The following is a 26,620-nucleotide window of genomic DNA, read 5'->3' on the forward strand; positions in this document are numbered from 1 at the left end:
TGTAGTAACCTATGATTACTGAATTAGTCCAATTATGTGGGTTTGTCAAATACATTGACAAAGCATAAACTAGCCATCCACATTATAATTTAGTGTTACTGTGAAAATATGTAGTGTATGACTAGAGTAACCTACAGATCAGCTAACCTCAGGTACATATGTGACATGAACATGTAATAAGCATGTAACAAACAAGTATTTCATTGGCAGGAAGAACATACCCTTTTCTCTGCTTGTGGAAATTTAAGGTGTTTGTGATTTGGGGAGAAAATGGATGCCTTTAACTTTCAAAAGAGAAACCATCACAAGGATCCAACTCCATTTGCTGAAAGCTAAGATCCTAATGTTTCTCTGTTCAAAAGGAGAACTTAAGTCAGCAAGTAGAAGATGGAAGTATCAGTTCCTTTCATGCGGAAATTGCTCTGTTCCCCAGCTGAGGGGAGTAGCAATTCTAAATCACGCTCAGATTTTCCTTTTGCAGAGCCCCGAGAAGCGAGCAAGCGACACACAGAAGGCGCGGCTGCCCGGTGTCCTTCGCTGAGGCAGGTGGTGAAAGGGGCGCACGTTGCCTCGCCTTGCATCCATAGTCTCTTACTGTTCTTCCAGAGCAATCAAAGTGGCAGCATTAAGCAGGCTTTATAAAGGTGCCCTCGCAACTTCTAGATGGGAAGCAAGTGTACGGTTCACGTGCCATCTGTCGAGGGCAAGCGGAACACGCCTTCCTGCTCGACTGGGAAAGGCGCATTTCGACGCCTCAGCATTCTGGGACTTCAAGCCCCGGGGCGAGTGGGATGAGGCAAATGGAGGAGGGGTTTCTGAACCCGCCTCTGTTTTGCTGACGCCCGGCCTGGGAAACGGGTAGAGAAAGCGGAGGCGGGTGGCGGAGAGTTCCTGCTCCTTGTCTGTGGGACAGCATCACTCGGCTCGGCCGTCGGAGAAGAAAGTGAAGCCTCGCGGCATGGGTGAGTTAGTTGAGAAGAAGCTAGGTAGCTCCGGGTGTAGCGTTTGGGGCTGTAGCGTTAAGTTGGGGCCGTGTTCCGTCCGCTTCCATGGAAACTTTGAGCCGAGTTGGCGCCGACTTGACAAAATCCCGCTTGACGGGCTATTCAGGGGCTGCGGTTTGCCTCCCGCTCCTGTTCGCCTGCAAGCTGTATCCGGAGAGCTCTCCCAGCTGTGGGACGCCACCCGCTCCTTTCTTTAGGGCCGGGGAAGAGAGTGAAGGCGGGGGTGGCGGGGGAGGTGTGGCGCTCCGCTTTCTTTCCCACAAGCCCGCCTCTAAGTGAATTGGGAGGAAGGGGACATTCAGAGCCTCCCGTCTTTCCGAGCGTTGGGAGGGGATTTAAGGAGAGTCCCTGAAACGGAGGGCGGAATTTCGGTCTCCGGAGCGTAATAGAAGAGGAGATGCCGAAGCTTGCACCTGCAAAGGAGCTGTGTAGCCTCGTCTTCCCTGCATCTGATTACTTTCCAGGGTCTCGGGAGGTTTAAAGCAAGCTTTGGGTTGCGCTTGAGAGAGAAACACATGCCAGAGTTTGGCTTGGATACGGGATTTGGCTTATCTGTAAGGATAAAGTTACTTATGAACTTGCGCGGATGTTTTGGACGCCTTTGGAGGTCCTCTTCCTGGTGTCTTTGCCAAGGAAAGTAAACCGGGAGAAGCCTTTCTCTTTGCCAAGTCTTGTTCGTGGAATGCCTCCCAGGGAGGCTCTTCTGGCACCCACATGCTATCATTTTGGCTGACCTCAGGCCAAGACATTCCTTTTCTCCCAGGCACTGTTGCAATTTTGGCACCAGTGTGTTGAGTTTAAGTCCCCATTAAATACATTTCATGCCTTGTGTCTTTAAAATCCTGGCAAAATATAACATCTGCTCTTTTCTTTGGTGCGTTTATTTAATTTTAAAAGCTCTAATAAAAAGAACGGACATATTCTTTTACGTATGTTGAATGAACTTGGGTGATACGTTATTTAGAAGTTACTGAACAAATGAGATCATTCACCAATATATAAAGTTCCAGAAGAAAAGTGAACTATAAGAAACAAATGTAAAACATGCATGTATAGATAACTGGCAAATCTTTTCCCATATTTGCAGTGTAGTCACTGTTAATTGTGGCATCTTTATATTGGGAAAAGATAAACCGTTTTTTTTTAAAAAAATGTTTGACATGACTGACTTCCTTGTATAATGGAACCAATGTATTTTAGATGAACCCATGTGCCATATTCTTATTTCTGGTTTCATAGCAAAGGTGTGGTGCTGGTCTCACTTCTAAAAATAATACTTTTTGAAAAGTTTGGCCAAAGCAAGGTTGATGGAAGTTGATATCTAATACAGGTATCTTCAACTTACAACAGTACATTCAAAGTTATAAGGGCACTGAAAAAAGTGACTTAACGACCACTTTTCACATGACATTTTTCACATTGTAGCATCCCCATGGTCACATGATCAAAATTGAGATGCTTGACAACTGGTTCATACTTATGACAGTTGCAGTGTTCAGAGGTCATGTGATCACCTTCTGACAAGCAAAGTCAATGGGGAAGCCAGATTCACTTAACAACCATGTTACTAACTTAACAATGATTCACTTAATAATTGTGGCAAGAAAAGTCATAGAATGGTGCAAACTCACTTAACAAATGTTTTATTTAGCAACATAAATATTGGGCTGAATTGTGGTCGTAACTTGAGGACTATACCTTGCTACATAACATATTTTATTCTTCCTTGTTGTGTATGTTTCACCTCAGTCCACCGCTGCATACTATACAGTAGTATTATATTCTCTGCCCATTATATTATATTGTCTGCCTCATAGTGGTTAATAATGCCGATAATTAGTACTGTTAATCCTTCCTTCTCATAAATATAATAGCCCAAACTCAAATTACTGCTTTCTCACCATGTGAAGCTTATGCTTTCTCATTTATTTGTGAGGTTTCTATTCTTAATTGTATGCAGTGATCTTGAAAGACATTCTTTTACTAATGTCACATAGGAATATTTTAGCAATGAAACAACCAATCGCTGCAGTTGTTAAATGACTCACACAGTTGTTAAGTGAGTAATTTTGCTTGTCAGAAGATGGCTGGGGAAGTGACGAAGGCAAATGACTTGGCCTGGGACTTTTGCCCAGTAAATGCCAGTTGCTAAGTTCCAATAGTTTGATTGTGTGAACATAGGGATGTTGCAGTGATTGTAAGTGTGAGACCACTTGTGTCACTTTTTTCAGTGCTGTTGTAACTTTGAATGGTCACTAACAAATGGTTGTACATTGATGGAATAGCTTATTATTCCAATTAAATAGATTAAACACATTTTGCTTGTTGCTCTGTTTAGTTTGGGTATGAATGGGTTAGATAATAACTAGGTTTTCTTTTAATCTAGATTTGAAGGCTGTATTCTTCTAATGTATTAGTAACAATTGGAATCTCTCGCATTAAAAAGCGCTTACTTAGGTTAACAGAGCTGGTTTTGATAAATAATTTGCATATCTGTTTCACAATGTCTTTTCTTTTGGTTTGATTTTCCTCTACTAATAAACAAACCATCTTTGGAAACACAGCAACACTTCACTGCTTCCAAAGAATTTCCTTAGTCACAATGTATTTCTGAAATGCAACAAGTACTGCTAAATAAACAATAAAATCCCTCTTTTTCTCATGTAACAGTTCTCATAAACTGTGGAATTTGGATGGTTCCATAAAGAACAGCAACAAAAACACATTAAAAAAGAAAGGGATATAAAAATACCAAATACAATTTATTAAGTTATGATTCTTTCCTTCATTTGTTTCTTGTCAAATACTTGTTCCCAGAGTACATATTGTAAAATATGACAACCAATATGTGGTTAGTATTACAGAATTGCGCTACTCTATTGATTTGAATGGATGAAGGTGTTTCTTGATACTTTATTACGTAGGGCATAGAGTTTTCTTCTCCTTTGAATAAATAACTCTGCTTAAATCTTTTTTTTCCCATGAATAATAATTTGTAGAGGTGACTGAAAGAGTTTTTAGGGACCAGATTTCATATGGCATGTAAGATTTATAATATCTATATCAAAAGCAATACTGAATACAAATTACTGGGGAACATAATTTGCAGAGTTTTATTGCTGCCATGTCTTGCTTGTAACTTATCATCTACTGTGTGTATAGAATAAACTTGCTTCAAAAGGGTTCTTGTTAGTTTTTTTTTTTTACTATGATCTCATTTCCTAATTCATTTTATCCACTTTATAATAGCTTGGGAAATTACTGTATAACCATAAAATCATAGGATTGGAAGGAAACTTGGAGATCTTCTAGTCCAACCACTGAGAATATTACAGGTAGTCCTCAACTTACAACCATTCATTTAGTGACCATTAAAGTTACAACAGCACTGAAAAAGTGACTTATGACCATTTTTCACACTTATGACCATTGTAGTATCCTCACAGTAATATGATCAAAATTTGGATGCTTGACAACCGGCCTGTACTTATGACAGCTGCATTGTCCTGGGGTCATTTGATCATTATTTGTAACCTTCCCAGCCAGCTTCTGACAAGCAAAGTCTATGGGGAAGCCAGATTCACTTAACAACCAGGTTACTAATTTAACAATTGCAGTGATTCACTTAACAGCTGTGGCAAGAAAGGTAGCAAAATAGGCCAAAACTCACTTAAGAGCTGTCTCACTTAGCAACATAAATTTTAGATTCAATTCTGGTCATAAGTTGAGGACTACCTGTATGATTTTTTTTTTCTTCTTCACAGGAGTTAATGGGACAGACATATTTTAATCAGGAAACAGGTATACTAAAAAGGACCAATTCCTTCCTTTTGGAGTTGTTTTCTCTGAATTATCATGTGTACTTTGAAATAATACTACAATTTCCAGTTCTCTATCTTATGTCATGTACTGGTTATGTATATTAATTTTTAACTTTATTTAAAAAACGTGATTACTATAAATTGAATTAATAAGTGTATTTTAAATTATGATTTAAAAAAAGATTGATGAGGAAGATATGTTTTCTCTTGGTTATAGGAATAATGTAGTATTTTTATTTAATGTAATAGAAGTATTTCATTTGCTGTACCCATTAATGAAGAATTCTCCTTTTCAAATGGTTTCCTATTTAATTATTACTGTGCATTTATATCCTGCCTTTTTTCTGAGAAGCTCAAAGTGGTGTATAGTCCTCATCTTACTTATACCTCAAGTCTGTAGCAATATGTGAATCACATTTAGTAATAGATGGATTAGTACAATAAGGTAAGCTAGGTTCCAATTAACTAAGGTTATTTTTTGTGGTTAAAGTTTTATGCAAGTTCAGACTTAATCAGTGGGAGCTTCACCCAGGGCTAACTATTAAAACATTCTCTAGAAAGTTAAAACCATATTTAGGAGTTTGCAATGAAGATGAAGAACATTGTTCAGAGAGAGATCAGGTTTTTGTATTACCATTATTGCCGATATAGTAAGTCCTACAATAGAAAGAATCAGCCAAGCCCTCTACTTATAACAATAGCAGAGTTTAAATCTTCCACTTCTTTCTGACTTTTACATGGTAATTGACTTCTTCCCACTCATTTTTTGGCTTTGTGTGTAAAAACACATGTCCCACATTTGATAATGGTTCTGCCTGACCTCAGCTACAGTGCTGATGATTTGCCAGCTTCAGCCCTCACAATACTTCCCTCTTTTTATGAATCAATCTAAAAATTACAGATTAGATCATAGCTTTCTTTTAATTTTAGTAGATTTATTTAAAAACAAAAAACACCTGAAAACATGAGAGAATTTGCCAGAAAACAAAAGCCAGCAAAAGAATGTATCCTTTAGGATTAAAAGTTCACCTGGAAGTCAACCTAAATCCTATCACTGAGAGTGGGAAATAGCTGATTTCAGAGTAATTGGAAAAAATAAATAAATCCAGTGCCTGATTTAGACTTGGTGGAGCCCTAACCATATAAAGCCTAAAGATCTTGTTGGAAAATTATGCCAGAAGATTTCACAAAGGTATGTGCCAAAACAGATCCTGGAATCACCACAAAAATAGTAAATATACGACATATGCCTATTTGTTAATTAATGGCAAGATGTTTAAAGAAAAAAATACAAATTGTTTTCATTTGAATGCATTTACCAGTTAGATATGTATCATTTGGCTAGTTTGACCTCTCTCATAGATTATTTATAAAGTACAAAAAAACAAACAAAAACGTAGAGCCTTGGTGGCGCAGTGGTTAGACTGCAGGTACTGCAGGCTATTTCTGCTGACTGCTGGCTGCCTGCAACTTGGCAGTTCAAATCCTACCAGGCTCAAGGTTGACTCAGCATTCCATCCTTCTGAGGTGGGTAAAATGAGGACCCAGATTGTTGGGGGCAATATGCTGACTCTGTAAAACCACTTAGAGAGGGCTGTAAAGCACTATAAAACAGTATATAAGTCTAAGTGCTGTTGCTATTGCTAAAAAGACACATAAAATTCTAAAAGCAAAAAAAAATAAATCTGAAATTTTGTAAGGCAGATTGTGAGGTCCTTATTTAGCTTATACCTAAAACTTACACTGTCTCCAGCAGAAACACTGAATGACCATAAAAGAGTCTTTATGTCTTAGATGAGACATTATGTCTTGCCTATAGTTATTTTACACAAAGAATAAAGTTTCAAATCATACATGTTTAGTAAGATTAACCTATAAAATTTTGCTGCAATCTATAGATCGGGCTTCATACAAAGACTCTATAGTAAATGCATTGGGGCCTGATCAGTCCCATTGCAAGGTATTGGTTACTTCTTTGAAGATCTATGGTTAACACAATGCCAATTACTCTGCTTGTCTTTTATGTGTGACTAATCTTGATCTTGGGATCTCTCAAACTACGATAGATGGGAATTCCTTGTACATCACAGCAACATATTGTCTAGACTCTAGAGCAGTGATCCCCAACCTTTTTTATGCCGCGGCCCGGTACCGGCATCAGCTGGGTGCCGCGGCCCGGTACCGGCATCAGCTGGGCGCCGCCATCTTTTTGATGAAAAAGTGCTTCGGTGACCTCACCGGAAGCACTTTTTCATCAAAAAGATGGTGGCGCCAGCGCTTCCGGTGGCGCTTCGGTGAGCTTTCTAATTTAAAATGGCTTTCTACCCGGAAAAGCTCACGAAGCGCTGCCGCCATCTTTTGATGAAAAAGTGCTTCCGGTGAGCTTTCTACCCGGAAAAGCTCACCGGAAGCACTTTTTCATCAAAAAGATGGCGGCGCCCAGCAACCAGCGGCCCGGTAGGACTTGTTCCGCGCGGACGTGCGGTCCGCGGACCGGTGGTTGGGGACCCCTGCTCTAGAGGATTGCCCTCCCAGGTGTAATATACTAGTCTTAATAGTGTATTACTTCATGGTATTATACTTTTTCCAATAACTTCCTAGGCTTCATTTGTGGAATTGTTATCCATTTGGAGACTTGTTTCAGTTTGTAATTCAGCAAGTTTCTTGCTGATATTTCTGTTGTTTTTTGGCTAAAGGAAACAAATAGTAATGCCTGTAAAAAGTTTGATATTTAAATATTTGAAATAAATAATAATAATTGAATCTGGTTTTACATATTATTGGTTGAAAATATTATGAGATCTTCACAAGTATTAATGGTATAGTTTTTTTTATTACTTGGCTGGAAATAAAATTAAAAATCAAGAGTGTAGGAAATATAGCATGCACCATTTACTGATAAAGAGTTTTTTAAATTAAAAAAATACTGAAAACATATAAATGGATCCTGTGATCTAACCTAAATATTGTGAGACAAATATTTCTTTCACATACTGTCAATACTTCACCATATTTAATATTTTCTTATGTGTTAATCAAATGCAACTTTCCACTTCGCTGAGAACAACCCCTGAAAATATTTGTCCTAGGGTTCAGAACATATCCTTCAACTGGCTTCTTTTACTCTAAAAATCTTTTCTGAAAGCAAAGTTTCCCTTAATTTTGAAGAGGAATTCTCAAAAGTGGTCCAATATTCAGTTGAAAGAGCAGAAATTTATTTGGAACGCAGCATGATCTTGAATACAGAAAGCTAATGTTTTATTAACATATTAAATTATGGCTGATTAACCATGAAGTCCTGAATGAATCACAAATTATTTGATTTATACTACATGTAAAGTCATAGATTAGAGCCGTGTTGGTGAATCTATGCCACGTGTGCACACAGAGCCATTTTCCCCGGCACACGTGGGGTCGGCCAGAAGAGCCCCACTATGTATGCACGTGCTTCCCGACAGCTGATTGTCGGGTATCTGGCGCACATGCGCAGGGGGTGGAGGAGGGGTGTTCAGGAGATGCGCTGCACACGAGGGGAATCACAGATGTGCGGCATGCGAGGGGGGTCAAACATGCATACGCAGGGGGCGTGGGAGCCCCAGCAAGCATTGCCTTCTGGGTGCTGGCATGCGCAAGAGAGTGTGCATGCAATTATCGGCATGGGAACCGAAAAAGATTAGCCACCACTGGACTAGCGCATAGTTTATATACCATAGTGATAGGGCTTAGCGTACTATGTCACATACAAAAACTATGTTACTGTAAATGTGAACAGCTATATGCTAAATAATATAATAAATAATACTATGCATTACATATTTTTAGAAAAAAAGAAAATGGATTATTAAAAGCAACTAGGGGACATACCTTCTGAGAAAAAGTAATGCTTTCCATCAACTGATCCCCAACAGGAGGTTCCACCTAATTGCTTTTCTGTAGAAGTTTAACGTTTGGAAAATAATTCAAATACTCTTACACAGCTGCCACTTCTATAACATTTGACACAACACTGATTGGTCTCATTCGAGACAACGACGAATCCGCATACAGACAGGAGGTTGTACAACTTGCCTCGTGGTGTAACCGGAACAGTCTGGTACTGAACACACTCAAAACCGTAGAAATGGAGGTAGACTTTAGAAGAAACCCTCCCATACTACCACCTCTTACAATACTAGACAACACAGTATCAACAGTAGAGACCTTCAGATTTCTAGGTTCTACTATATCACATGACCTAAAATGGACATGTAACATCAAAAACATCATCAAAAAGGCACAACAAAGAATGTTCTTTACACCTACTACTATTTCTACTGATGGTCATTTTAGACAGCAGAAAGAAGCACTACATTTCACTTAATTTGACTAAGTCCATGAAAATGTAAATCAAGAACAACCAATTGATGTTGGCAAATACTGTATAACTAATAAAGCATACTACAATACTCACAACTGGCTTCTGAGTGTAAAAAAAGTGAGTCATGTTCTCTTCTCCCTATTTTTGACTTCTAGCTGATTATTAAATAAGTCTAGAATTCTTTTAATAGTTTATGTTTTCTATAGACATTAGATGTTGGTTGTAATAATAAAGCAAAAATATATACATTCCAGCCAGTAGAGGGCAGTATATATTTACCTACTAATTACATATTCTGGAGTTGCATGATTTAATAAACAGTTTGTCATGTTCTTTTTCTTTTTGCTTTAAAGATAAACAATTAATACTAAGGGATGATTTTCTTTAAATCAATTTCAGGTCTGATTCAATTAATTTTGCATCACATTTTTTTGTCATTGCTACAGGATCTGTCAAACAGCATCCATAGAAGATGGTGGTTATTGGCATTATAAGAAAGCTTTGTCATTTTCTACCCTTGGGTTATGTTGGTGTATGTGCAAAAGGGATGGTATATGATTGGGATGGTAGATGAGTGAAATAAAATAAATAATATTTGAAAGCCATTTTATTTCAAATGAAAAGCCCCTGTTTTTGCTGTTATGTTGATGCCTGGGTGCACCAGAGCTTTTGCTGGAATGGAGACATTTAATGAAAGTAGGATTATTTACATATATGTGAACAGATAAAAAGGGCTGTGGTTCCTATATGGAGCTATTCCCATTTAGTTTCATATATAGTATGTTAAGAATGGGCTTATCAGAATAACAATAGAAAGGGTGCAAATACTGTCAATTGATTGCTTTATGAATTTCATGTCATAGATGCAAAAAAAAGACTGGCATACATGGATCTAAGGGTCTGGTAATCCAGATGTATATTATTATAATAAGACTTATGTGATAAAGGAAATTGAATGTACTATTGATATGCTACCAATTAGGGAATAAATTAAGATAATGTTGGTAACCAGGAGGGGATAAATGACAAGCTATTTGGCAGACCCTGAACATTTCCCCAGTAAAAAAAAAGTTAATTACAATAGGTTGCCTGTCATCCAGTTTGGGCCAGCAGATTGGGCATGTTGCAGATCCCATCAGCCAAAGAGTGTCAACTGGCAAAAACTAGAAGACATAGCCCCTGCTTTGTGGACTATTCTTCCCTCAGAATTAGAATGGCCCCATCCTTCTTGGCCTTTCACAAGGCTCTACTGCGGAACTTGGAATATGTTAAGGGAGCTATTTCTTAATGTTGGTTGGTTAACTATCTTGGCTGCTTATTGTTTTTGTTTTAACTTTTATTGTTTTTAAACGCTAAACTTCCCAGAGCAACTATATAAATAAATATGCTTCATGCAAGAGAATCTCTTGAAGTTCTGCTCAAACCTTAGTGGTGGCTTATCCACACTGACTATGTAGTGTAGTAATTCAAGAAACAAGAGTAGCTTTGTGGCCTGTTCTTCCAGTTCACTTATTTTCATTCAAGCACTACACAAACAGGAGTAATATCAGGACAAAAGGCATGAATGGGTGACAAATGATGGCTGAGGATCAATAATACCATTCCATTTGTCAACCTGAGTTGATTTTCAGTGCTCATCTTCTCTATTAGTCTGAGCACATTGCCCTCCTGGAATGGGAAGATAGCTAGTAACCACAATAAGGACAAATACCTTCCCTGTTTATTTTATTTATTTATTTGATTTGCCAATTGTTTACAAGATAATAAGTATAAGTGTATACATAGTTGTGAATACATGAAATGGGTACATATAAGAAAAATAAAAGAAGAATAGGAGAAACAATAGGACAGGGACGGTAGGCACGTTGGTGCGCTTATGCACGCCCCCTACAGACCTCTTAGGAAAGGGGTGAGGTCAATAGTAGACAGTCTAAGGTTAAAGTTTTTGGGGTTTGGGGAAGAAACTACAGAGTCGGGTAGAGTATTCCAGACATTGACCACTCTATTGCTGAAGTCGTATTTCCTGCAATCAAGTTTGGTGCGGTTAACTTTGAGTTTGTATCTATTGTGTGCTCTTGTGTTGTTATGGTTGAAGCTGAAGTATTCATTGACAGGTAAGTCATTGCAATGTATGATTTCATATACCATGCTTAAATCAGACCGAAGACGGCGTAATTCAAGGTTTTCTAGTTCTAGAATTTCAAGTCTGGTGGCATAAGGTATTCTACAACGAGTAGAGGAGTGGAGAACTCTTCTTGTGAAATATTTCTGGACTTTCTCAATTGTGCTAATATCAGATACGTAATGTTTATTCCACTGAGAAAACAGTGTGATGATCAGTTGAAGGTATCCCTCAGATGTTTGTACTGGAGTGGAGAAGTGTTCAATAGGAACATTTATGTTGGAAACTTGAATCAATAAACATATGCAATTTTTATTGTAATGCTTTCTGTTGCTTTCTGTGCTTTGTGAACTTCTGAGAACAAAGATTTACCCTCCAGCCCAACTCTAAGAAAATAGAGAAATAGTTACTGGATTTAAGAAAACATAATTATGCTTAGTCTTAGAACACAATAGGTAGCTATGTAGCTAAGGAATCTTGAATATAGAGAAGCATGTAATTAGAAAGTTCTTTATAAACTAATAATGTCAAATCTATAGATACTGCACTAAAAAGGAGAAATATAGGGAAATATAGTAAGAAAATCCTTTTTCACAGATAATTCCAAATGCTATCAGCATATGCTCAACTAATTGTTTCTTTTCTCACTGAATAAGGAGAAAATGTATTTCAACGCACATTTATTGTAGAGAAGATAGTTAGAGAGATGTAATCTGGATTTCCTGTATGGATGGTAGTAGCAAGCCTTTTCCCCTTTAGCTTATTTTAGTTTAGTTTAATTAACAATTTATTAGATTTATTTTCTGCATTTTCTCCGGGAACAAATTAGTTTAAATACTGCTCCCTTCTCCAATATTTTTCTCACAACCACCTTGTGGGATAGGTTGGGGATAGGTTATCCAATGAGGCTGAGAAGTGTAGTAGAATATCCAATGAGCATAAAGCTGGATTTTGGTTGTATTTGTATTCCAATATTGTTTCACCCTCTTTCTATCACACATAATATCTAGACCGATGTGCCTCTTTCTTCTCTGGAATGCATTCATTGGAATCTCACTCTTTATTGCATTCCATCACATGCATACATATAGTCAGGTTTCCACAGCTTAGAGACATCTGCACATATAAAATTCCTTCCCTTACATATCTCTAACAAAGTATGAATGGGCAAAATTCAGCACTAAGGGATATAAGACTGGCCTGTTCTTCTCCTTTATACAATTACAATCACATGGAGTAGGAGTCCCCACCCTGAGGCTACGGACTGCTACTGGGCTGCAGCCCGTTGGGAACTGGGTCACCCAAATGCTGGCAAGTGCATACGTTTGCGCATGTGCGGGATTAGGTTGAGAGTGTGAACCCATTCCCTCCCCCTGCTGCTGTGCACTGCAGCTGCCACATTGGTTTTTGTTTTTTAGTTACCCAGGCTTGCTTTCTTCCAATCTAAGTGAGTCTAATTGGATCTATTTATTATTGAGACACATATGCTCATTTGGATGCTTCCCCAACATTTCTTTTCAATCTCAGGATTTACTCTAATATTTGATTAAGAATGTTAGCAACCTTAGAAAACCTATCTCTCTAAATCCTCTTCTCTTTAACTTACCTTGAAAAGAAATTTTATTTTCTCTTGCCTAAAGCTAAAGTAAAATTAAAAACACAGAATTTAACAATACACTGTGAACATCTTAAGAACAGACGGTGTAACTTAGCAACCATGCAGCCTTACATGTTAAGAAGATTTAATATGAATATTTCAAAATCCATTTTAAAACAGTAGAGACAAATATCCAGGTATAAAATGAATTAAATCGAGAATCATAAATTTGTCTTGCCTATCTAATTGCAGATCACTTATTAGAATAGGAATTAAGAAAAACTAATTTCTAAGCCAAGACAAATTTGGCATTTTTAGTTTCACTTCTTCATATTCCAGTCTTACATTTCATCCAATTCCCAAATTGGTTTACAATTAAAAAAAACAACAACGGTTAATATGCATATAATAAGCATATATTTTTCAGGGCGTACTTTCCTCCAACAAGAACCTTTATATGTTTCTGATTAATGTACAAGCATTTGTGTGTATATTTTCTTATAGCATTTTGAAAGTTCTTCAGTGTTCATTGGTGGATATAAAGTAACAGCTGGGCAATTCCATCTTTTTGGCATGACATTTACTGACAAAACTCACTTGGAAATACAGCTCAACTGTATGGTATTAGAAAGAAGCATTTAGTATCTCTTTCCATTTTGTACCTACATTCCTCTATTTCCATTAAATATTTGTTTGCCATTCATTAATACAATGTCTTGAAGTAAAATAATAATGGAGTAGGAAGGGACATTAATATACGAAACAGCTTCTTGTTAGGGATACAGAGCTCTAACAACCAATCCATTTTAGAATCCACTTTGCAGGAAAGATTTGTGATTTGACTTTTTTTTTCCTTTGGGTTTTTGTAAAGATTTGTTCCTTTTCATTTTTCATTATTCCTGTAACGAGTTACGCAAAGAATATGCAGCTTCTCATCCACGCTGTGACGAGAGTCCAGGATGGGTATGACTCCTCCCTGTGATGTCATCAAGCTGAGTCTGCCACTATATAAAAAGCCAACCCCTAGCTGGCTTCCCAGCTTTTTGACTCAGCTTTGGTGTTTAACAGCTGGAAGCAACTGTAAGAGTTAAAAGCTAGTGAGAAAGCAATTTATTCTAAAAAGCCTAGAAACAAGCAAGAAGGCTTCTTCACAGCTCCCAGGGATCCGATGGAGCTGTGCTTTGAGGAGAGCAGGGATCCACGCACTTACAGTGCTGCCCCTTTAAGAAACTGCGATTGCAGGGAGAAATCATCTGAGCTTCCCATGCAGTTTCTCAGAGACATGGCAGCTAGGATGCCCCTTTGGCTGTGTAATTGGCAATCTGATTCCCGCCGAAAGTGGAAGCTGGTATCCGCTTCATGTGCTGATGACTAGCTGTTTGGCAATGCCCTGGAACCATACTTCATTGAAACCAGGGACAAGGGAAAGATTCTCTTATCGGCGTGGAAGAGGTCAGAACACTGTCCCGCTCCTTACTACAGACCTTCTTCCTTCTGCATCGAGCCTTTCGCTCATTTCTTCCGGGGGCAGAGATCATTTTCCCTTCGTCAGGAACAGTGTCCTAAGGCAGCAGGTAGACAACTGCAGGCCTTGGGTAAATGGCTCTTCGAGGAAGAGGAGGAGGTCATTCTTTCCGACGCTCAAAGGGAATGCCATTCCTCCCCATCCATCGGAGGTCATTTGGTCTTATTCACCCCAGATGGGAGGAGTCGACAATGGATGCCTGGGTGCTCAGAACGATGAGGTCAGGCCTCCAACTGGACTTCTCTCTCCACCCCCAATTTTTTTTTATCTCCTGTCCGATATCTAGGGATAGTTCGAGATGGGCCCTGATGGAGTCGGCCATTTAACACCTCGTGGACTTCAGACGTTTTAAGATGCAGACTTTGCATTCAATCCTAGAGAGTGTTCAGGAGGGTGATCTCTTCTCTTTGATAGACCACACTGAGGCATATCTCCACATACCTATCTGGCCCCATCACCACCAGTTTCTTCATTTTTGTTATCAGAGCAAACATTTCCAGTACTGGGCCCTTTCCTTTGGGCTTTCTTTGGCCCCAGATTCTTCACCAAGATCCTGGCGACAGTGGCGGCTTCACTTAGAGCGATCCTGGTGAGGGTCCAGTGCTATCTGGACAACATTCTGATCCAGTCGACATCGCTGCAATCCACCTATCGTGACTTCCGCATCACGTTGCAATTCCTGCAAAACCACAGGTTTTCTATCAGCTTCAAGAAATGCCATCTTTCTCCAACGAGCAGGTTGCTCCATCTTGGGGCAGTCATTGATACATCAATCTGTGAGGTCTTTCTTTCCCTGGAACTCTGGAAGAGCCTCAACAAATTCATTGTTCAGATTCGAGGTTCGCGAGCACCTCCCTTGGCCCACCTGTCCAAGCTGCTAAGGAAAATGATTTTCTGCATTGGAATCGTCCCATGGGCCTGCCTCCATGCCTGGACTCTTCAAGGGGTCCTGCTGCCATTTCAACAAGCAGGAACCAGCCACTCTTCCACCAAGTTTCAGACAACACCTCAGGTACTTCTCTCCTCAGGTGGTGGCAATCTCTGGCTATCTGGAAGGGTCTCCATTCATGGAACCAGTCAGACTCCTGCTAACCACAGATGTCAGCCTCCAGGGCTGGGGGGGCATTTTGGACAGTGAGATAGCCCAGGGGACCTGGTCTCAGGTAGACATGTCCTGCCCCATAAATTGGTTAGAGCTCAGGGCCATCTTCCTAACCCTGAAGCATTTTTGGTACAGGGTACAAGGTCATCATGTGCTCATCATGACTGACAATGTGGCCGCAAAGGCACATGTCAACAGGCAGGGGGGGACCAGGTCCAGGGACCTGATGAGGGAAGCAGAACGCCTGGGTCGGTGGGTGGAAACTCACCTTCTTTCCATTAGGTGGACCACATTTTGGGGATCGACAACACCCAGGCTGACTGGTGGTGTCGGTCCAGAGCCGACCAATCGGAGTGGAGTCTCCATCCTTCCTTGTTCCTGGAACTGTCCCACAGGTTCGGGGCTCCGACAGTGGATCTCTTCGCCTCTCCTCAAAATGCCCAGATAAGCAGATTCTTCACCATGTACCCGACCCAGGGGATGAAGGAGACCAACGCTCTTCGAAACAAATGACCTCTGGGTCTCCTCTACGCCTTTCCCCCTTTTCCGATCATTCCAGCTGTTATTCAGAAGATGTTGGAGGAAACGGCGGAGCTGATACTTCTGGAGCCCCATTGTCCCAGGAGGCCCTGATTCGCCAACCTGGTGAATCTGTCTGTAGCCCGGCCTTGGAGGATTCTGGCCAACAGGATCTCCCTCCATCAAGTAGCCTTTCTCCATCTGGACCCTCAGTGGTTTTGCCTAGCCGTCTGCACTTGAGCGGCAATCTCTGAAAGGACTCTGATTTGCCTGACAGGGTGATAGATACCATCCAGGCCTCCCAAAAACCTTCCATTACCCGCATTTATGATGTGACTTGGAAGGTTTTCTGTACTTGATGTATCTAGTCGGCATGGGACCCCTCATTTGTATCTGTCGCAGGTGTACTAGAGTTCCTCCAGGATGGGTTAGATCAGGGGTTAGCACCTAACACCCTTCAACATCAGGTGGCAGCTCTGTCATCTGTGTTGTCCTGGGAAGGTTTCTCTTCCTTGTCCATCATATGTCAGTCTGCATATTCCTTCTTATCTTCTCCCCCCTGTGGTCCATAGGTATCCCACTTGGTGTACCACTTGGTACCTTGGGATCCTACAGGCCATTACAGATTGGCCATTTGAACCTCTTAATTCGGTGTCCATTCAATTTCTGACCCTAAAGGTAGTCTTTCTAGTGGCCATTACTTTGGCCAGGAGGGTGTCGGAACTAGCAGTACTCTCAGTTTGATAGGACCTGTGTATTTTCCATGAGAACAGGGTGGTTCTTAGATTGGATCCTATGTTTGTTCCTAAAGTGAACATTTGGTTCCATCGGGCTCAAGTCATTGTGTTGCATGACTTGGAGCGCAAATGGCATAGGTTGGATGTGAGGCGGGCCCTCCGTATTTACATCAAACGTACTGCAGCCTTTAGAAAATCCGAAGCGATGTCCGTCTCTTTCCAGCCCTTGTCTTTGGGGAGTAAGACATCCTCATCTACCATTAGTAGATGGATTAATATCCTTCCCCTGGAGTGGGGTGGGAATGGAGTTTTTACAGTATCCTTCTCCTGCCACGCCCACCAAGCCACGCCCACAGAACCAGTAATAATTTTTTTTGAATCCCACCACTGTAGCTGAGCATGTAGCTCAGACTGCTGCTTACTAATTCCAAGATCAGCAATGTTAGGTGAAATAACATTGCACAATATATGGGACTTTTGTCCAGCAGCCTTCAAGCACCTGTGAGAAGATAAGGAGTAAACAATATGTCTCTTTTAAAGGTTTGCTTCCTGTTCCTGAGAGAGAGAGAGAGAGAGAGAGAGAGAGAGAGAGAGAGAGAATGAGAATGAGAATGAGAATGAGAATGAATGAGAATGAGAATGAGAATATACTTGCTTTGGGAAATCAATGTGTGTCTCAAGTTGACATATATACAAGTTCCTAGGGTACATGGGATAACCCTGAATAATATTGTTTTTTAATTAAAACAAGCTAATTATGTCTGAATTTGATTAAATTTTAAGACATAAAACTTGCTCTCATATAAATGAAGAAATGTTCTTGGTGAACCAACAAATATTTCTATGGCATGGCCAAATGCTTTTGCTTTTGGGAAAAAAAATGACATTTCTGTAACCATTTCCTGCAACACCAACTTTCAGATTTTTTATCCATATATTTAATTTCTGTATAATTTTCAGAATTCTTTTTCCAAACACATTTCTCTCTCTCTCCCTCCCTCCCTCCCTCCCTCCCTCCCTCTCTCTCTCTCTCTCTCTCCTCCCTCCATCCATCCATCCATCCATCCATCCATCCATCCATCCATCCATCCATCTATCTATCTATCTATCTATCTATCTATCTATCTATCTATCTATATATAATTCAGATTTGCAAACATTATTTTCACGTAGCTGGTTATAACTATCACCTTCCCCTTTAAAACTACCACACACTCATATGGAATTCTCGCATTATACAATATTTCAGTTCTTTATTTTAACATAAAATCAGAAAATAAAATACAAGCTGAATAGTCAAGATCTTGTTGATGACCGAAGCTCTGTAAAGGACCTTGGAATACTCACCTCTAATGATCTAAGTGCTAGAGCCCACTGCAACTACATAGCCAAAAAGGCATTAAGAGTTGTTAACTTAATCCTACGTAGCTTTTTCTCTGGTAATATCACACTACTAACCAGAGCATACAAAACATTTGCTAGACCAATACTCGAATACAGTTCATCAGTCTGGAACCCACATTACGTATCTGATATTAGCACAATTGAGAAAGTCCAGAAATATTTCACAAGAAGAGTTCTCCACTCCTCTACTCGTTGTAGAATACCTTATGCCACCAGACTTGAAATTCTAGAACTAGAAAACCTTGAATTACGCCGTCTTCGGTCTGACTTAAGCATGGTATATAAAATCATACATTGCAATGTCCTACCTGTCAATGAATACTTCAGCTTCAACCATAACAACACAAGAGCACACAATAGATACAAACTCAAAGTAAACCGCACCAAACTTGATTGCAGGAAATACGACTTCAGCAATAGAGTGGTCAATGTCTGGAATACTCTACCCGACTCTGTAGTTTCTTCCCCAAACCCCAAAAACTTTAACCTTAGACTGTCTACTATTGACCTCACCCCTTTCCTAAGAGGCCTGTAGGGGACGTGCATAAGCGCACCAACGTGCCTACCGTCCCTGTCCTATTGTTTCTCTTATTCTTTTATTTTTCTTATATGTACCCATTTCATGTATTCACAACTATGTATACATTTATACTTATTATCTTGTAAACAATTGGCAAATCAAATAAATAAATAAAATAATAAATAAATAAATATTTCTGTATGTAATATAGCAACAGCAAATATTCTTGTGTGACAAATGAGAGGGGCCCTTGGCCCAGCGTCTATTTTGCTCTTTGAAAGCTACAAAAAGTAACATGGCATCTTTAATTAAAAGGCAGTATATTTATAACATTTTAGATTGTGTGGGTTGACTTGTTCTGATATAAAACTTGCAATGGTCAATTTAATATGCAGGAGCAATCTGTTTTCTTCTTTGAAATGCTTCAAATAATAATACAATACCTATCCCAGGTCTTTCCGAAGGACTTGATAGATAGACAAAAATGCTAAATCCAGTCTAAATACTTGGCTGACTGTGTGACCAAACCATAATGAGTCCATACAAAAAAACTTGGACAGCACTTAGAAAATCCACACCTTGACAAAATTTCCATCTGAACTGCAAAAGGCCACGTTGCTTGGATTCAACACATATACTACAACAATGCATTACAATATTCTAGGTTCTTGGGAAGAACTTGATGAGGATGGCTTGGAACAGCTTACGTCTTGGGACCATGCTTTTAACACATCAAACAACAACATCTGTCTATCCCAGGTCCTTGGGGACTCGAAAGGTATATAAAAATGCAAAATCCACCTGGCTAACTGACAGTGTGACAAATCATAATAATAACAATAATGTTTATATATATATATATATCCAAAGATGTATTTCTGCATATATTGAAATAAATTAATAAAGGATTTTTGCTAGCTTAGTCTTACTTTTCTCATTCTCTTCTGCTTTGGTTACTATAGTTACTAGGTTAATCACAATTCAGAGAGCCATTTCTAATTACAGTACACTATATGCCAGCATAAAATTAATTCCTTGGGTATCTTAAGTCACAAACAACTTGCAGCTTTGTTCTTTGCCATTTTATTATCACAAAACCTGAACTAATAGAACATCTATAAAATGAAAATAAAATTAATATGTGACATCTATCTATTGGTGCTTAAAGTCTATTATGGTGAATTTTTGGGGGTGGAAAAACATGCTTGAAATTGTAGCACAAGATAGGATAGTGAGGGGTTTTGGTGCAATATTTCCAGAAAGTGTTAACTGCCCGTTTATTAAGTTTCTATAACAAAGTAGCCACAGTGACAATGTAATAGAATATGTTCAATTTCTTCTTCATTTTGGTTAATAGTGCAAGATTTAGGAAGAAGATGCTTTTGTTATGTTTAATTTAAGACTTATCATAGTTACCATAAGAACACCATAAAGAGGTTTAGCCACCTAGGGTAAATGTGTAGTAAGAACAGGAGTCTCTCAAATTGAAATTCTTCATCAACTGTTTTGCACAAAAATAGTTGATTTAACATTGCCGTCTATGTGTCATCTTTGCAGATTGTGCTACTTTATTTGGACTATTAGACAATTGCTTACTTAGTTTTATTTACACATTCACAAAACTGTGGGAATGTATTTACTATGTTATTACCTTATTTATGTAGGATTATAGGTCATAAGTTACCTTTTTCAGCATCTTTGTAACTTTGAATGATTGCTAATTGAATGGCTGTAAATCAAGAATTACCTTTACAATTTCTCACCCTAAACTTAATTGTTTGTGGGGGGAATACCATAGAATCCACGCCCCACCTATGTAACTTCAAACATCTCTTTTGTATCCATCCTTTATTAGGCGGCATTCCTTAAGTGGTAAAATCATCAAACTCTGTAGAACAGTGATTTTTAAAATAAGTGTAAAGGAGTATTTTGGACATATCCTGAGGATAATGGATCAATTTGTAATTGTTTGTGAGTCAAGAATTCAGTTTGGGACTGCCACTGGAAGATGCAACAAATCACATTTTGAAATTTGTGTGTAACATGAAGTAAAGCACTGATGAAGCCATACTATTTCTACTATTACTACTACTTCATGGGGCAGTTTGAACAATGTACACTAACCAATAATTATGTCTAAATGTTGACTTTTAACTTGCACGGAGCTCTGAAAATGTAAATAATTTATTGTTCAGTAATGCTAAGTATAGTATTTTATCCTAAAAATAAATACTTTCTTGTTGAATAATTCTATATATACTAATAGAATACCTGATTAAAATGTGTCATTTGCATTTTTGACTGTTAATGAAATATTTTGACACTGATCCAAGAGAGGTATTTTTATAACTTGAGGACATTAGTATAATCACAATGCTTTGTAGTTTGATTGTAAACTGACTTGTATTTTGTAACTTAATTAAAAACTAATTTATTTATTTTTTTAAATGGTATTCTTCCAGAGACCGCACCTATGCATTCATTCTTCTGATTAACATGCTATGTTATCCAAAGTAAAATACTACTTCAGCATTTTTCTCTAAATTTTCCAACTCAAGCTTGTACTGGGCACTTTTCTGGAATTCTTTTGCAACTTCAAGGCTAGTCTACAAACCTGGCATTTCTTGGTTCCCATCTGTTCAAGGTGCTTGAATTGCTGTGCATCATCAGATAAAGCAAAACTGGCTGAAGGAAAACAGCTCATTCTCTCATGAGATTATAATTTTCCTATTTTGCAAATTCAGCAAATTTTAAATGATCATATTGATGTTGCAAGTAACAAGTCATTATAGTCTAGAACAATGATGCCTAACTTTTTTGTTGTTGCGTGCCGAAAGTGCATGCGTGCGCGCATGACAGCACGCATGCATGCCTACACCCATAATGCAATGCACGTGCGGCCCCCTTCTGCTCCCCTCACCCCCTGTGCATGTGTGAACACCCCCATGCTCCCCACGCCCCCTCGCATGCGCACGCATACACGGCAGATACCCCAAAATTGGCTGGCGGGAAGCACATGTGCAGTGGAACTGAGTTGGGGCAATGGCTCGCATGCCCACAGAGATGGCTCTGTGTGCCACTTCCGGCATGCATGCCATAGGTACGCCATAACGGGTCTAGAACCTTGTTTTTATTTATTTTTATTTATTTGATTTGTCAATCGCTTACAAGATACAGGTATAAGAATAAACATAGTTATGAATACATGGATACATATAAGAAAAAGAAAAAAGAAAAGAAAAGAAACAATAGTACAGGGACGGTAGGCATGATTGGTGCGCTTATGCACACCCCCTACAGGCCTCTTAGGAAGGGGGTGAGGTCAATAGTAGACAGTCTAAGGTTAAAGTTTTTGGGGTTTGGGGAAGAAACCACAGAGTCAGGTAGAGTATTCCAAACATTGACCACTCTGTTGCTGAAGTCTAACAAGATGCATACATACGGTTTGCCAAGGATCAGACATTTCTTCTACCGTATGGCAAACACCTTACAAAATTTTATTATTTAACTGCAGTGATGTATCCAGATATGTATACAGCTTTCCTAGCTTCTAGGAAAATCTCTCTGAAAATGCTTCTGAGTCTTGTATTTAATTTATTTATTGAAATGCATGATAGTGACTGCAGACTGATGCTTTATTTTAGAAGAATGCCATCTGCCTTTAAAAAAAAATACGGAAACAAATTGAAGAATTTCAGCATCCTGGGAGACCAGAGAGCTTTGGAGTGGGGAACAAGCTCAGTAGTTTTCCTTTGGCAAGTGGATATTTGGTTTGTGGCCAGATTTACCAAAGCAATCACTTTGAGTGCCAATGTTTTAATCTCAAAAAGTAGAAGATGCCCCCAGTCCTAAAAGAAAGAGATGCTCTAATCTAAAAGAGTTTAATGTTTAATAAATATTTAATAAGAGACTGCTGTAATAGAGAATACAATTATTAATATTTTTAGTATGTGAAAATAAAATTCTTTTTCAGCAAGAGATTATTCTAAAGAGAGTAAAAAGGAAATTATTATTATTTGAATGTGTTATGATTGTGTTCTGATAAAGTTTACATATATTCTTCAACTTCATTCTTTCAGTGACTGTTCAAAGTTATGCAGCACTGAAAAGATGGACATATGATTGATCCTTGAAGTTCTGACTATCCAGCACCCTGTGGCTAATGATTGCAATCTGAGCACTTGTGATCCATCTTGTGATTATTATGTCATAGGGAGTCACAGTCATAAGATCATCCCAGTGCCAAAGAAACCCTCCATCAAGGAACTGAATGACTACAGACCAGTTGCTCTAACATCTGTAGTTACGAAAATCTTTGAAAGGCTTGTGCTATCCCACCTGAAAACCATCACAGATCTGCTGTTAGATCCCATGCAGTTTGCATACCGAGCAAATAGATTGACAGATGATGCTGTTAACATGGCTCTGCATTACATCCTACAACACCTTGAATCTCCAAATACCTATGCAAGGGTCCTCTTTGTAGACTTCAGTTCAGCATTCAATACCATCATTCCAGACACCCCTCTAAGTAAATTAAACCAACTAGTTGTACCTGAACACACTTGTAAGTGGATCAGAAGCTTCCTAACAGACAGGAAGCAGTAGGTGAAGCTAGGCAGAATCACATCCAATACCTGTACAATCAGCACAGGACCCCCACAAGGCTGTGTGCTATCTCCACTTCTCCCTATATACCAATGAATGCATCTCAAACGATCCATCTGTTAAAATACTGAAGTTTGCTGATGACACAACAGTGATTGGTCTCATTTGAGACAACGATGAATCTGCATACAGACAGGAGGTTATATAACTTACCTCATGGTGTAACCGGAACAATCTGGAACTGAACATACTCAAAACCGTAGAAATGGTGGTAGACTTTAGAAGAAAACCTCCCATACTACCACCTCTTACAATACTAGACAACACAGTATCAACAGTAGAGACCTTCAGATTTCTAGGTTCTACTATATAACATGACCTAAAATGGACACCTAACATCAAAAACTTCATCAAAAAGGCACAACAAAGAATGTTCTTTCTGCTCCAACTTAGAAAGCTCAAACTGCCCAAGGAGCTGCTGATACAGTTCTACAGAGGAATTATTGAGTCTATCATCTGCACCTCTATAACTGTCTTGTTTGGTTCTGCAACCCAACAGGACAGACACAGACTTCAGAGGATAATTAGGACTGCAGAAAAAACAATTACTACCCACCTGCCTTCACTTGAGGACCTGTATACTGCACGAGTCAAAAAGAGGGCTGTGAAAATATTTACAGACCCCTCACATCCCAGACATAAACTGTTTCAACTCCTTCCCTCAAAATGACGATAAAGAGCACTGCACACCAGAACAACTAGACACAAGAACAGTTTTTCCCCGAAAGCCATCACTCTGCTAAACAAATAATTCTCTCAACACTGTTCAACTATTTATAAAGTGTGCACTATTACTACTGTTAATCTTCTCATCACTCCTTATCACCCATCCCCTCCCACTTATGATTGTAGGACTGTAACTTTGTCACTTGTATGAGGGACCTTGATGTTTTTGTCTTCATGAAACCTGTGAAACCTGTGAAATGGGTCACATGCCAATTATTGCCAGCTTTGCTTCTGCCTATGGTAAGGATTAGGGTTAGGGTCACCCTTAGTAGCTGTTGTTTAGTTCAATGGAATTACACCAGCATCCTTGTAGTTTGTATTATTGCCAAGTGATTTGAGTCCCATTGAATGATAAAATGAAAAATGGGGAAGGAGACTATTGAAGTTACCGATTTGTCGCGATAAGACACCGGCGATAAGACCCCCACCACCACCGGAAACGCCTCCGAAATCCCGCTGCAGCGGCAGGGCAGAGTGCCGGGGCCGTGGGAAGAGCAGTAAGGCTGCAGCCTCAGGGAGCGGGAAGCGGAAGCTGACGCAGGGGATCCAGGAGCCGAGGCGTCGCTGCCCAACAAGCCTCCGAAGCGGCAGGATAAGGAGACTATTGAAGTTATGTATTTAAGTTATAGTCTATCTTCCTGCTCACTAGATGCATTCATACATCCAGCATCCTCCAAGAAGAACCCCTAGTCTTTCTCTGTATAATTTGTTTCACCATCAAACTGCTCTTATTGTAAGGAAACCTTCTCCTGACATTCAGTTGGAATTTGCCATCATGTAAATTAAACCTATTATTTCATGTTCTGAATTCTGGAAAGAGAAAGATCAAGTTTAAAATTGCAGAGGTCACAAAAAGCTTGTTAACATATGGCAAACTCTTTAGAACGGTGACAGAGTTCTAGCGGCTAGATCACTGAACCTAAAGGCCATATCTTTTCCAGAAATAGGGTTTACATGCGCTAGCTTGCATGACCAGATTAGGATTAAACAGATGGCAATTTGCAAATGAGAGTATTAAAAACTGCTCCCTTATATTCTTTAAACAACACACATGTGTTGCCCTATTTCTTATAATAATGTCATTTCCTCTGCTGAAGATTTACTAGGGTTGTGCAAAACTGTTTTAGTCCGGAGGAAGAATTTTCTGCTTGTGCCTTGCAAAGAATGCAAGTTTTCAAATGGGTCAAGTTGGTTCGCAAACTACTTCTTCGCGTAATTGAAAAAAAGTAAAAAAACAAACACAATTACCATATCAGTGTTATATTAGGATGAACATTTTACTTTTATTATGTGCTTAAATAACTGAATGTATGCTGATTTTTGAACAGCAATGAGAATAGCAATGATACCTTATTACACACTCATATATTTCAACTAAATTTTGTTTAATATTTCTTGTATGTATTCATATTGTCAGCTATGATACTGTTTAAAATAAGTTGTGCGAAATCTACCTAGCCCCAAAGAATATATTGGATACAATATTATTGATGTCATACAACATTTTTTTTTTTACTATTTTATCAGTAATGCCATCTCTTGTGTTCAAAGTAATTCTCTTTTTACAGGAATATTTGACAACACAGGGATCTTTTTTATGCACCAACAGTTCAATATGTACAAATAATTTTTAAAATTAATGTAAGATTGGTGTATCTTGACAGTCATCTTTTCTTATTTGAGCTTGCTCACTGAATAGGTTCACAAACCATGATGGGTACATTGAATTAACTTAACTAATAATTATTTGACCATAAGCTATGTAAAATCATGGCATAATATAATACATGAAACAAGTCATTAAGCTGTCTTATCTCCCTACTTCAAACTCATATTTTGTTTAAAGGTGTTTTTTTCTGTTTTCTCTTGCCCAAATTTAGAAACTTGTGGTTCACTTTGCCCCTCTTCTCATTTGCCTTCTTTTCTATTATTAAAAGCTTCCTGTTCAGGAAGATCTTTGTTTTTAAAATATGGATTTTATTGTTTCTCTTAGCTTTAATTGAGTTGATTTTGTCCTATTTTCTCTGGTGATGTTCTGAATAGTTTTTGTTGCTGAATTGATGTTTTTGTACTGCTTTTATTGCAGTTTTATGGACCATCATCTTGAGCTGTGTAATGAAAGGAATTATAAGTATTTAAAGTAAATCAACATCATTTTAGGAGTTACTGTAATATAGTAGCTGAGGATCTTGTGGTAGCCAAAGGATTGGAATAAGTAATGTATGCATGAGAGCATAATTTTAGTGATATCTGTGCTGTGAATCTGTTAAATTGGTTAGGTATGCCTTTTCCCCCCGAAGAGTCTATTAGAAGACAGTAATAATATTGATTTACACCACTGGATTTTTGTAAACATTATAAGACAGTAGAGTTGAAGTACTTGAAGTACAGGTAGTCCTTAACTTATAAACCGTTCATTTAGTGACCATTTGAAGTTACAAGGGTACTAAAAATGTGATTTATGAATGTTTTTCATACTTATAACCACTGCATCATCCCCATGGTCATTTGATAAGAA

The 26,620-nt window shown here is 38.7% G+C and overlaps 1 protein-coding gene across 2 annotated transcripts in view; it reads left to right on the forward strand.

Annotated features, from left to right (window-relative positions):
- The first annotated feature begins 784 nt into the window (after positions 1 to 784).
- Positions 785 to 26,620, forward strand: part of GPM6A (glycoprotein M6A) — a 183,227-nt gene continuing 157,391 nt past the window's right edge. Inside the window, exon 1 of one of the 2 annotated variants that reach the window (XM_026667205.2) lies at positions 785 to 962. In XM_026667205.2, the coding sequence (XP_026522990.1) occupies positions 959 to 962 (4 nt within the window). In that variant the 5' untranslated portion in view covers positions 785 to 958. The remainder of the gene's footprint in view (positions 963 to 26,620) is intronic. The other variant, XM_087963328.1, reaches the window with a different exon arrangement.

Source organism: Notechis scutatus, chromosome 4, assembly GCF_049901735.1.
Source record: "Notechis scutatus isolate UNSWTSFEM ecotype Mainland chromosome 4, rNotScu1.2, whole genome shotgun sequence".
Taxonomy (NCBI): domain Eukaryota; kingdom Metazoa; phylum Chordata; class Lepidosauria; order Squamata; family Elapidae; genus Notechis; species Notechis scutatus.